General features: G+C 37.1%; 1 protein-coding gene across 4 annotated transcripts in view; it reads right to left on the bottom strand.

The window, feature by feature from the left end:
• The window catches only part of LOC126248028 (cytokine receptor-like), a 475,141-nt gene that overhangs the window by 51,635 nt on the left and 409,648 nt on the right, over positions 1-13,858 (bottom strand). For all 4 annotated transcript variants that reach the window (XM_049948628.1, XM_049948625.1, XM_049948629.1 and 1 more), the window contains 2 exons: positions 8,222-8,333; positions 8,066-8,135 (listed from right to left, as the gene is read on the bottom strand). In XM_049948628.1, the coding sequence (XP_049804585.1) occupies positions 8,066-8,135; positions 8,222-8,333 (182 nt within the window). The remainder of the gene's footprint in view (positions 1-8,065; positions 8,136-8,221; positions 8,334-13,858) is intronic.

The following is a 13,858-nucleotide window of genomic DNA, read 5'->3' as shown; positions in this document are numbered from 1 at the left end:
GTTTTGTTTAGTAAAACATCAAGAAAGATTATGACTTTTGTTAAAAGTTTATTATGTAATTAAGTATGTGTCTATTTTAAGTTGATAGTTAATGTTTGTTGTTCTTTTAAAGTATGCAATCACACTGAAACATCTTGGCATGGTCATTCTGGAATAAGGAAATTGATTTAAAAGCAAAAGATCCCTTATTTCAAGAAAAACGAAATAAGAGATGAGTAAAGGAAAAATAAATATAAACAGATAAACGAATAAACTTAAAAATGGTGAAAAACATTTCAGTGATAGAACATTACTAATAAAATAGTGACAGTGTTTAAAAAGCTGTACTTGTTAATAGACTGATAGGACACATGTGAAGTGACAAGAGATTAGTCAGACTACATGCGAGCATGATCAATTAAGTGCAGAAACAATGTGCCATGATGAAAACAATGAAGATGTAGTATCATGTATGTGCATAGGAGAGAAGGGAGCTAATAGTTACAGTCTAAATGACAGTGGTGATGCAAACCACCTTATGGCAGATTGTACTGAGTTATTAGAGCAGTCTATTGGAGAGCAACCACTGGACAACAAAAGTCACCAGACGAGCACAAGTAATTAGATCATACTCGCTGCCTTATATGATCCGATGCTGTGGCAGCCTCACCATGGTGCAGGAGAAGAAGAAACTGGCTTGAACCAGGCCATCTTTGCAGCTCACATGGTCTGGTGAAGCTGCAACATCAGTGTGGTGATGCATCGAAAAAAAAAAAAAATGAACAATAAGGATGAATTTTTATAAGTTATGGACCTTAAGTTCATATAATTTTACCGAATGATGTAACAATCTTGTGTATGTGTTTGTGTGAATGTGTGTGTGTAAAAATAAAAACAAGGACCTGACCTGGCTAGGGACGTTGAAGCGGGAAGTCACGTACCCACTTCATCGTCGGAGGTGGGGGGGTGGGGGGGAGGCATGTGTAATGCCCCAAGAATAGAAAACCCAAACTAACGAACTTTGTGGAAACTTAAACTAGGGAAGTGTACACTTTATTAACACAAGGTTTCATACTCCTGTTTAATAGAACTGTCAAACTGCAGGTTCTACAGTATCCTGTAGAACCCGGTCCTCCAAATCTGGTGTATGCACAGTCCACCACCTCCCTGCACATTAGCCTGCCTGAAAGGATCCATCATCACACAAACACCCAAAAAGGGCTTGAAATATTGTATGGTGTAGTTAGTGTCCGTGAGGATACTTGTTTTGGTGCAGACGTGCTGCCTCTTGATCATTTCCATCTGCTTGACCATGGACAAATACAATCTCAGATTGTTCCAAACATGAATACCAGATCATTCTGCTGCATTAATCACACATCCTGCAACACACAAAGCACACATGACACATGGTCAGAGGAATTTTCATTTGTCAGTGCCATCTACTGTGGCAATGATGAATGTTTGTAGGACCTTTTTTCCTCCATTTCCAGCCAAGAATCCATTCTTGCAGTTGGTTAGTTTTATTAATTTTCACCCTGTACATGCTTTGAGATGATCCAGTATTAAAATGACCAATGTAAAATGCAGATAAGTGTGGAAATTAAAAAATGGAAGCATCGTGGTTTACTGAGAGGATTTTATACTTCACAGAATATACACGCTTAAATGTACCATAGTTATGTTCTAGTTTATGAGATCATTCATTACTAAGGTCAAAACTGTGATAGTATTCTATACAGTATGCCACCACCACAAATGATTTCAGATCTGACACTTCATCTGACACTTCACTGCTAGATGGTACTCCTCCTTCACCAGATCCAGCACCAATGCTAATTCTGGCCATCATCCATGTGATCTGCCGTGTGATTTGCTGAAGTGATGAAAAGTCCAACACAAAAAAACTGGCTTTGTTTACAGAATGTTCTAATTATTGATCAAATCCCACTGTGTATCTGAACTGTCATTGTTAAGAAATTATGCTAGTGCTGTTATTTTTCAATCTAGAGTTTGTTACTTTGACCCTGTTTTGGTGAGCTATTTGTAATCATGGCATTTTCCTGGAGTTGATCATAGTTTATCCAATTTATCTTTGTTCACAAAGTGAACTGTGCAAAAAAATCTGTCTCTCAGTAGATAATGTTGATGAGAAAGTCTTGCCTAATCAGCAAAACTGAACTCTGCAAAAGTTGTATATTACATTTCATGTACAACAGCTGTACGAGTAGTAGTATTAATTGTCTCCAGCAATTATTCACACAGGCACTCACTTGGTCAGTTAAGCCGTAACAGCAGGCAGTAATCTCAACTCCACCCCTGCATTTGTACCATAACAAAAAGCGAAGGAAACATGGAACTGGTATGACTGCTGCTTACAACAGCACTTTGATTCATGCCAGGTATATGCCTCAAACTTAAGGTAAACTTTTATCATGTCCTGGTTAAATGAAAAACATTTTATTGGTTGATAAAGTTGGTTGGTTATATATCTTACAGAATTGGCAAATATGTCATTTTGTAGCAATCATCCTCAAGTTTGATTCACATAGTGCATCAGTACCCTGTACCACCACCAGAAGCACTAATGCAGATCACAGTTAAAACGGCCACTTTCACTGGTGTGGAGGGTGCTTGCTGTGTGTTTTAGTTTCATGAAAGGAACTCTGTAACAACTGTTCAACATAAATTTCACACCTAATATTCTAAATGGGTTACTCACTGTGACCTGATAAGTCATCAGGTTGCCCGCATGTCAATGATTACTTCAAACAGGTTAGGAAGATCTTTGTCCACAGTGCATAAAAATAAATGTGACATGCATCTCACAAGACTGGCATTCCACAAAAGACTGTTTGGCAAGTGCTGCACAGACATTTACATTTGAAACCACACAAATTCATAATAGCACAGCACAATAGTGATGCTGATAAGGGTTCTCATGGGGAATTCTGCACAGAATTGTTGCATCAATAGATGATGATGAGACATTTCTGAACACAATAATCTTCAGCAATGAATCAACATTTCATATCAGTGGCATGGTGAACACCCACAACTGCAGAACATGGGGCAACAAAAATCCACATGCAACCCTGAACATGTTCATCACAGAACCAAAGTCAATGTGTTTTGTTCCCTAAGCAAATTGAAAGTGTACAGACCTTTCTTCTTCAGGGAGAAAACTGTAACTGGTATTGGGTACATGTATATGCTTGAAAACTTTTAATTACACAAATTAGTGAAGATGACCAAGATGGGATGGTTTACTACCAGCAAGATGGTCCACCACCTCATATCTTCATGGAAATTCGAGGTTTCCTCAATAATTGCTTCCCAGGACAGTTGATTGGCTGTGAAGGGCCAACCACATGGCCACCTCACCTACAGACTTGTCACCACTAGATTTCTTTCTCTGGGGTTTCATTGAAGACTGTGTGTATGTTCCTCCTCTAGCAATCAATTTAGCCAACCTGAAAAATTGAATCTATGCTGCTGTTGCACAAGTTATGCCAGATTTGCTCCAACAAGTGTGGGAAGAAATTGATTACCAGAGGTATGTTTGCAACCTTACAAATGGTAGTCATATCAAACAAGAATGACACTTGACACTTTTATATGAAACTTGAAATTGTTTACTTCAAAATAACACATCTACCAATCCTGTAAGTTATCTCAATAAATTTTTACACGAAACTCTCCCAAGTTCGAGTCTCAGTCCGGCACACAGTTTTAATCTGTCAGGAAGTTTCATATCAGTGCACACTCTGCTGCAGAGTGAAAATCTCATTGTGGAGATTTGTACATGATTCCAAAGTTGTAGAGTCCAATTTGACCACCCTGCATATATGCTCCAGACTAGTTCCCCATTCAGATCTCCGGGAGGGAGCTGCCAAGAGAGAGGTGACCATGAGGAGAAGAATGAATAACCAACAAAAGGATAATGTTCTATGAGTCGGCGCATGGGATATCAGAAGTTTGGATATGGTGGGGAAGCTACAAAATCTGAAAAGAGAAATGCTAAGGCTCAGTCTAGATATAATGGGTGCCAATGAAGTGAAATGGAAATAAGATAATGGTTTCTGGTCTGATGAGTATAGGGTAATATCAACAGCTGCAGAAAATGGTGTAATGGGGGTAGGATTCATTATGAATAGGATGGTAGGGCAGAGAGTGAGCTACTGCAGACAGTTCAGTGCTAGGATTGTTCTCATCAGAACTGACAGCAAACCAACACTGACAATGATAGTCCAGGTATATTTTCCAACATCACATGCTGAAGATGATGAGAAAGAAAATATATGAGGATATTGAATGGGTAATTCAGCGCATAAAGGGAGATGGAAATCTAATAGCCATGGGGGACTGGAATGCAGTTGTAGGGGAAGGAGTGTCCTCTGTTCAAGAATTACAAGAGCAGGAGGTATACTTGGAAAAGGATGGTAGATACTGGAAGATGTCAGTTAGATTACATCATGATCAGGCAGAGATTCTAAAATCAGATACTGGATTGTAAAGCACACCCAAGGAGCAGATATAGACTCAGATCACAATTTAATAGTGATCAGGAATAGGCTCAAGTTTAAGGGAATAGTCAGTAAGAAACAATGCACAATGAAGTGGGATATGGAAATACCAATGAATGAAGAGTTATACTTGAAATACTCTGAGGCTATAGATGCTACATAAGGAATAGCTCAGTAGACAGTTCAGTTGTAAGGAAAAACATAGGCACAAAGAAGGTGACTATGAAGAAACCATGGGTAACGGAAGAAATACTGAAGTTGATGAATGACAGAAGGAAGTACAAAAATGTTCAGGGAAATTTAGGAATACAGAAATACAAGTCACAGAGGAATCAAATAAACAGGAACTCCAGTGAAGCCAAGGCAAAGTGGCTACATGAAAAATGTGAAGAAATAGACGAATAAATGCTTGTTGGAAGGACTGACTCAGCATATAGATAGGTCAAAAAACACTTTCAGTGAAATTAAAAGCAAGGGTGGTAACATTAAGAGTGCAATGGGAATTCCATTCTTAAATGCAGAGGAGAGAGCAGATAGGTGGAAAGAGTGTATTGATCTCCTCCATAAGGATGAAGACTTGTCTGATGACGTGATAGAAGAAGAAACAAGAATCTATATAGAAAAGATAGCAGATTTAGTATTAGAATCAGAACATAAAAGAGCTTTGGAAGACTTTAGATTGAATAAGGCAGAAGGGATAGGTATTCCACCAGAATTCCTCAAATCACTGGGGGAAGAGACAACAAAATGACTGTTGACATTGGTGTGTAGAACGTATGAGTCTGGTGATATACCATCTGACTTCTGGAAAAACATCATCCACGTGATTCCAATGCAAAATAGTCCATGACAGACAGACCAAAGAAGACATAAAAAGCAGACTAGCAATGGCAAAAAGTACATTCCTGTCGAAGAAAAATCTACTAGTATCAAATATAGGCCTTAATTTGAGAGAGATATTTCTGAGAAAGTATGGTTGGAGAACAGCATTGTATGGTAGTGAAACATGGACTGTGGTAAAACCAGAAAAGAAGAGAAGTGAAGCATTTGAATGTTAAAAATTAGGTGGACTGATGAGGTAAGGAATGAGGAGGTTCTCAAGAGAATCGGCAAGGAAAGTAACCTATGGAAAACACCAACAAGAAGAAGGGGCAGGATGGTAAGACATCTGTTAAGACATCATGGAATAGCTTCCATGGTACTAGAAGGAGCTGTAGAGAGTAAAAATTGTAATGGAAAATAGAGATTTGAATATATCTGGCAAATAACTGAAAACACAGATTGCAAGTGCTACTCTGAGATGAAGAGGTTGGCAGAGGAGAGGAATTTGTGGTGGGCCTCATCAAACCAGTCAGAAAGTCAGAAGATTGATGGTGAAAAAATAGTTGATGAATGATGCAATCATACTGTAACTCTGCAGTAACTTCTCGGGAAAAGACTCTAGCCTTCAGTGACAGTGGCTCAGTAGGAGCATTGAGGTTGACCCAACCATGCACCTGCAGAACCAACATTACAGGCCTAAAAACCAGTTCATAAAAAAACTAATATTTTTAACTTAAATCAAGTATTTGAGCCACATTTTTTATAAAGAAAGCAGAAATCTACAAAACATCTCTGGCATTCCCTACAAACATGACGAATCTGCAAAATTTAAAAGAGCTACAGTCTTTTTGGAGTAAGTTACTAATTAAACTATATTTACTACTTGAGTAACAAAGACAAAAATGTCATTACAGAGCTGGCCGCGGTGGTCTCGCGGTTCTAGGCGCGCAGTCTGGAACCGCGCGAATGCTACGGTCGCAGGTTCGAATCCTGCCTCGGGCATGGATGTGTGTGATGTCCTTAGGTTAGTTAGGTTTAAGTAGTTCTAAGTTCTAGGGGCTGATGACCACAGCTGTTAAGTCCCATAGTGCTCAGAGCCATTTGAACCATTTTTTTGCCATTACAGAAATTGCTGAACAGGGAAATTCAGTTTTAATTATCTCCAAAGTACAACAAATTGTTAAACAGACTGAAATGATAACTGAAGTTGACTCTATGCCTGGCAAGGATACCCATGCCTGTGAGCAAGCCCGCACCCACTAGCTCTCCAGAAAAGAAAAAAAAAAATGTAATGTTTTCAGGTGTTTTACTTTGAAGAAAGTGACTGAAAAGTTGGTGTCACATATGCTTTCAACAGGGTCTGAGCTGGATCTTTTTTATAGCTACTTTCAAGTCACCATTTTCTTTCAAAATATTAAATTACTCCACAACCCCAGGTCTTGATCTTCACTCCACAAACTGTTTCGTGTGTGCCCTTGATGCCTGGTGATCTTCAGAAAAACAGTTTATTATACTCATTACAGATATCACACAGAAAAGGATGGGACTGGTGTTAGTTAACAGCCACCACTGATAGGTTTGAGTAGCCATTTGGATTCTGTAGTAATAATTACCAAAACCATGAAAAATAAACATGAGATATTTGTAAATGAAAATGTATAGATATAATTTCTATATTTCGTAAAAAGTAATGAGAACATGGAGGAATTGACAGAAAAACACACATGTAGTGTCAAAATTTGAACTCCCAGAAATCTTAAATGTGGTATTACAATGTAGGAAAATAAGCATGGATGTCATACACAACCCATGTTTGGGAATCTTATCTAGTCAGTATAATAAAATTATTTCAGGAATTTTACCTGTTGAGCTTTACAATGGTTCCAGTTGTTGAAAATGCCATTATGTAGCAGAGCTAGGAAAAGAATTTAAATGTCCTGGGCAATGCTAAAGATTCCTTAACATTAAAAATTAAGTAGTTTGAAATGTAGGGAACCATCCAGGTTCCAATGGCCTTATCCATTACTGATTTTTATGTCTACTTCCCAAAAATAAGAGTTTTTTTGCTGAATATGACGCTAATGAAGATGAGGACGAAGATATTACCCCTTTGTTTTTAAATTGCTACAGTTTGAGGTGATATTTAGCAGTACACAGATCTTTTTCATGAGGCTTGAGAAAGCTGAAAGCCTGATATTCATCAGAGGTTAAGTTGGAATTATGATAGAGTCACAACATGTGTCATTGACAGAATATAAAATTCATAAAATTCAAATTTTGTGCTATAGACTGTTCAGTCTATCACTAAGTGATCTATTGCAAAACAGTCAGTTCATCAAAACATATCATGGTAAAACGAAAAAATAAAAAAATTGACAATAATGAAAAATCAAGTTTGAAAAAGGAAACAAAAATGAGGAAAAGCAACCATGTACCTGTAGCAGATTCATTTGTTGCACTTAAAAACATTACAATGTTTTGCATTATCTCTCTCTTTATGGTGAAAGACACAGTTTTACACAGAAAACCATACAAATACCCAAACACATCCACAGTGTTACAATAATGCCTGAAGGTGAATGTCATGTGGGAGTATGTGTACTCACCCTCGAGAAAGTAGATGGGCACATTGTAATGTCTCTGGGCTGTTATGTGTTTCTGTTCACTTCACACAATTTAGCTGCAGTTAAATAATTGCTTTTCCTCTTTGTTGCTTATTATAGTAAAATGTAACTTACATAACAAGGAGCCAAACCTGGAGGCAATTTCACTTCAATCTTTTGTGCAGAATTCAACCATGCTATACATCTGAAAAAAGTAGATTTCTTTCACAAGACACCTGTATAATGCTTTCACTTACATTGACAGAATGACATCAATCAAATTTCACGTACCTTTGTATTTGAGTAAATATGACAAATAAAACTAATCCAAGGCTCACAGCTACTACAACCCAAACGGCCATGTGCACACCTTGTGTTTTTTCTGTGATGGAGCTCTTTGTTGCTATTAAATGAAATATACAAAACCATCAGAGAAGGGTTTATGAAATTATTATTCTTATTATAATGCAGTAGTTCATATTGGCAGATGTTACATTGGTAGTTTTTCTTTGGTAGCCACAGAAGCTTAAACGAAATTAATAAAAGTAACAGTCAAGTTTCACACTTACGACAGCATAGTTTGCAAAATCACCTCAAAGGAAAATGACTGTGAAAGATATGTGGCTTTGTTTTATTATTTACATCTATTCATTATGATGAGTACTGGTTTGAATGTGTTGATTATGCTGACCATATTTTAAAGAAATATTTTTAGTTGCTTTCTTTACAACATTCACCAATGATGATGTGCCTTAACAGCACATGATGATTTGAAAAATTTCATGTGTAATTCGTTTCTGTATTTACATGTCTTCATACAGAAATTGGAATTTATCAACAACTAAAATTCATTTAATAAAGAGAATTTTTATATTATCTCTAAAAGATGAATTAAAATTTTTTCCAAATATCTTGTCCTATAAATTCAACAGCTGACAATCTCAGTTCTTTTACCTGATTCTATTATTTAACAGTGAAAGATTGTTCATGAGACTGATGTACACTGCTGGAAAAAAATTACTCCCTTTTAGAGCTTTCCAATTCACCCAAGATTTATTGTTGCAACAATTCATATAGAGTAAATGACATGATTACATTTAAAGATCAATAACATAATCAGTTCTGAGGTACCAGGTATCGACCCATGCTGAAACCCCCCTATTACTATGTGATGTAGCCTCCATGGGTAGCAATGCAGGTATTGAGTCTGACATCTAGTTGATCATACAGATTGTGAATATTGTTCTGGGACACGTTATGTCACACCTGCTTCAGCTCTTCACATAGTTCTGTAAGAGTTGTCGGTTGACGAGTCACACAAGTTACTTATCACCCCACGTGCCTGATTGAAGACAAGCCTAGAGATCAAACAAAACACGCGAGTGTAATCGTAATAAGGAAGCAGTTGAACCAACACAGAATGACATTAAAACGAAAAAAAGTGGGAATGCAAATAGTGTTGGCAAAAATTACTTAACAGTTGTTCACCAAAATATATGTTCCCTAGCAAATAAGACCCAACAACTAGAAGTGGAGCTGGAGTCTACAGAGTGCTCAGTTGTTTGTCTCACTGAGCATTGGTGCAAGGAGGCTGAAATTAATCAGTTAGTCTTGCAGTCTTATAATTTAGCGTGTGCATACTGTAGGACTTCTATGAAGTGTGGAGGGTGTTGTATTTATGTAAAACAAAATTATCAATATAAGACCAGAAGTGATTTAGGTGCAACCAGTGAAGAGCAACATTTTGAACTGGCAGCAGTTGAAATCAGGGACCAATACAGGTGTAGGAATTTGATTATCTTATGTATATACAGATCTCCAGATCTCCTAGTGGAGACTTCAACATCTTTTTCTCCAAACTTAACCATGTTCTTGACAAGATATCCACTCCAAAGAACCACATTCTCATATGTGGAGACCTAAATGTAGATAAACTGAATCCTGATGATACATGGGACTCATTACTAAGTCTTGCTCAAAGTTTCAATCTAGTTCCAATGGTTAACAGTGCAACAAGAATAACAAAATACTCAAAGACAGCTGTTGATCAGGTATTAACAGATTTAGGCAAAGAAAACTGTGAGGTGGTGGTTGCAGAGCTGGGATTATCTGATCGCTCAGGTCAAATCATTAATATAAAAGTGGCTCCAGAAGAAACAAAGAAAATGCATATTTACAGACGAATTTTTTCTAAAAAAAAGTAGATATGAGTTTGCCAAACAGACAGCAAGACAAACATGGGACTCAGTATACTCAGAGGTAGATGCAAATGAAAAATTCAAAAATTTCATGACATTGTTTAAATTAAATTTTGAAGAAACATTTCCTAAAGTGTTATGTCCATTATCAACAGCAGGAAAAAACAAGTGGGCCACAAAAGGCATCAAAAAATCGTCTGAAACACTTAAGTACCTGAGCTCCATTAAACACAGCCAAACTAATCCTGCTTTCTCACTCTTTTATAAAAGATATAGGAAAACATATAGTAAAATATTGCTCGTAGCAAAGAGAGCTCATAACTCCAAACTGCTGCTCTCTGCTGAAAACAAAAATAAGGCAGTATGGAAGATTATAAAGCAGGAAACTAGTACCAGGAAAATGAATCTGTCAGACTTGAAAATCAAAGAGAAAGGGACTCTAATAAAAGACGCAATATATTTGGCAAATTATATAAGTGATTATTTTAGTAGCATAGGTATAAAATTACAGGAAAATTTTCTAACAGCCCCTCAGGTCAAAAAGCCAAATAATGGTGTATCACACTCAGTGGTGTTATTCCCTACAACACAAGAAGAAGTCTACAAAGCAGTCAGCAAACTGAAAAACAAAAACTCAGCTGGTCTGGATGAAGTCCCCATTTTCATAATTAAGGACTGTATCGAGAGCCTACTTCCACCTTTAGTTGATATTACAAATCAATCTTTCAAGCAGGGCTCCTTTCCAGACTATTTAAAATATGCTAAATTACTACATCTCTTCAAAAAAGGTGATGCAGGAAAAATTGAAAACTATAGGCCAATTTCTCTAATCTCATGCTTTGCAAAAATATTAGAAACTATATTATGAAAGATAGGCTAATTAATTATTTAAATAAATACAACTTACTGTCTGTTGACCAGTTTGTATTTAGATCAGGGAAAAGCACAGAATCAGCAACAGCACACCTCACAAAACACATTCTAGAAGCATTAGATAAAGGGAACTACACAACCGGTATATTTCTTGATCTAACTACAGCGTTTCATACAGTTGACCACAACATATTGTTAAATAAGATAGATGAACTGGAAATAAGGGGACTTGTGAAAAAGTGGTTCCAGTCATATCTAAAAAAATAGAAGACAGATAACTGAAATCTCACATATTTCAAGTTGCTCAAACTACATTGTAAAGTGTACTTCAGACCCAAATTATGTAAATATAGGTGTCCCACAGGGTAGTGTCCTTGGCCCAATACTATTCCTCATTTACATAAATGACTTCCCACAGAGCATGAACCATGGACAAACAATATTGTTTGCAGATGACTCAAATGTTCTAATCAGTGACAAATCACCAGATGCACTGAAAGAAAAAGCCAAACAAACACTAAACAGTGTATGTGAGTGGGCATCCAATAATAAACTAACACTAAATCTTAAAAAAACAAATGCTGTTAACTTCTATGTCTGCAAAAAACCTTACTATAACAACTTTAAGTTAAACGATGAAACTATAGAATGTGTAGACTACACAAAATTTCTTGGTATGCATGTTGACAGTCAGTTAAAGTGGGAAGAACATATTAAAATACTTATTAACAGAATTGCTACTGCATGCTATGTTCTTAGAATTCTGACTGCAGTGTGTGATACTACATGTGTCAGATCTGTATATTTTTCTTATATCCACTCTGTTATTACCTATGGAATAATATTTTGGGGAGTCAACTGCAAAAATATTCAAATAGTTTTCAAATTACAGAAAAGAGCAATTCGTATAATAACCAAGAGTGGCAGTAGGGCTCACTGCCTTGAACATTTCCAAAAGTTGGAAATCCTAACTGTCCCCTGTGAATACATTTTTCAAAATATTATGATTGTAAAAAAAATATTGACTGCTATGTTAAAAATTCTTTAGTACACAGCTATGAAACTAGAAACCAATACAATCTGCACCTAGAGAGGAAAAATAAAGTTAAAACTCAGCAGAGCTTGTTGTACAATGCCGTTAAATTATATAATAAATTACCCCAAAATATAAAAGATATTGACACAATTGGAAAGTTCAAAACAAAACTAAGCAAATTTTTATTAAATAAAATCTATTACATAGTAATGGACTATCTGAATTAAAACACGTAGTGTAATTAAAGTAGCCTGCATTCTAATACACAAGGAAAAAATTATAATATGAAATCCAGAATTGTTCAGGACTATAAGAAAATTACATAAGGATATAAAACTAATGTAAGATAGCTTAAAAATGTGTGTAAATATTAATTTTATGAGTATAAATTGTAGGTATATTGTATTGTATATGATTTTGCTGACGAAATCCTCACAATGTAAATTGTTACATGGATTAATAAAGAAATCAATCAATCAATCATGCTGACCATGGAAGTCGCTGCACATCTTGCAGAGCATGTTGAGTTTCATGCACAGTGTGTGGGCAAGCATTATCCTGTTGGAACAACACTTCATCTTCCTTTTGCAAGAACAGCAAAAGAACAGGTCTAACAACATTCTGTTCATACCGAGTACTGGTTAGCCTCCCCTCCAGAAATACCAAACGTGAATGAGAGTTGTATATTATCGCACCCTAGACCGTAAGGCCTGGGGTGGAACCAGTGTGTCTCAAATGAACACACTCAATGAGACATAGCTCACCAGGTCTACATCTCAGGCACAAGTGACCGTCACTTGCTTGCAGGTAGAATCTACTTTAATCACTGAAGACCACAGCACACCATTCCATCTTTCAATGGCACCAGTCAAGCCATGCATGCGATGCTGTGGTGTGAGTGGAAGATGGGCTAGAGGTGTGTGTGCTCATAGTTCCACTGCCGATAACCAGTTTGTGACAGTTCATGTTGACACATCTGGGTTCACAAGGCCTCTTATCTGTGCTCTGGTATGTATGACCTACCACTGCTGCTCTTACAGTCAACAAACCTGGTGGGAGTCTGTGCTGCATGAATGTTCTAGAACCTTGTCTGCTGGTGTGCAAATATTCATGTGACCACTGATATCAGCATAATTACACAACTTATGCAACACACCAAACTTGTGTGGAAATTCTCTGAAAGGACCATCCTGCCACTCAGAAGGCCACAGTTTGGCCCCTTTCAAACTCACTCATTTGGCTGTAGGAAGCACGAGTGTGTCTCTGTGGTGTGGTTGCCTGCTTGCTTCACATCTTTGCACCACAATGAGCCTTCTCACTGTGAGCATTCCTTGTTAAAAGGTAGCACAGAGGGTGCTCTGGTAGCTATGCCACTACATTCTCTGTTGGTGGACAGTGTTGAAACCATTATCAGTACATCTACTATCCCCTGGATGGCATACACCATCATAAAACCAAAATCAATATTCTCCTTGCAGATGTGCTAATTTTCTTCCAGCAGTGTATATACCTTTTTTAACATACAAGCCTGTGCAGAAGCTGGTCAGTGGAGGTCTGTTCTTAGAGTCTGATGGGTTATTTGAACAATGTGTCCAAACTGCATAAGACAATCCATTGATGCCTAGGAAACAGTGGAATCTAATGAATAAATGGTCTGGAAATGCATGGTTTTCATGTCATATGACATTTTATTCAAATCATGTGGCCCAGAGTAGAGTACATTCCAGCAGATAACATGCTACTATTTGGCTGGACAGAAGTATTTGTACTGGCCCCCTTGGGCTTGTACACTCATGCCATATTTGAAATCTTGCACTATTT

The sequence above is a fragment of the Schistocerca nitens genome, chromosome 3 (genome assembly GCF_023898315.1).
Source record: "Schistocerca nitens isolate TAMUIC-IGC-003100 chromosome 3, iqSchNite1.1, whole genome shotgun sequence".
NCBI lineage: Eukaryota > Metazoa > Arthropoda > Insecta > Orthoptera > Acrididae > Schistocerca > Schistocerca nitens.
Note: the sequence above shows the minus strand (reverse complement) of the source record. Positions and strands in the feature narration are given on the sequence as shown.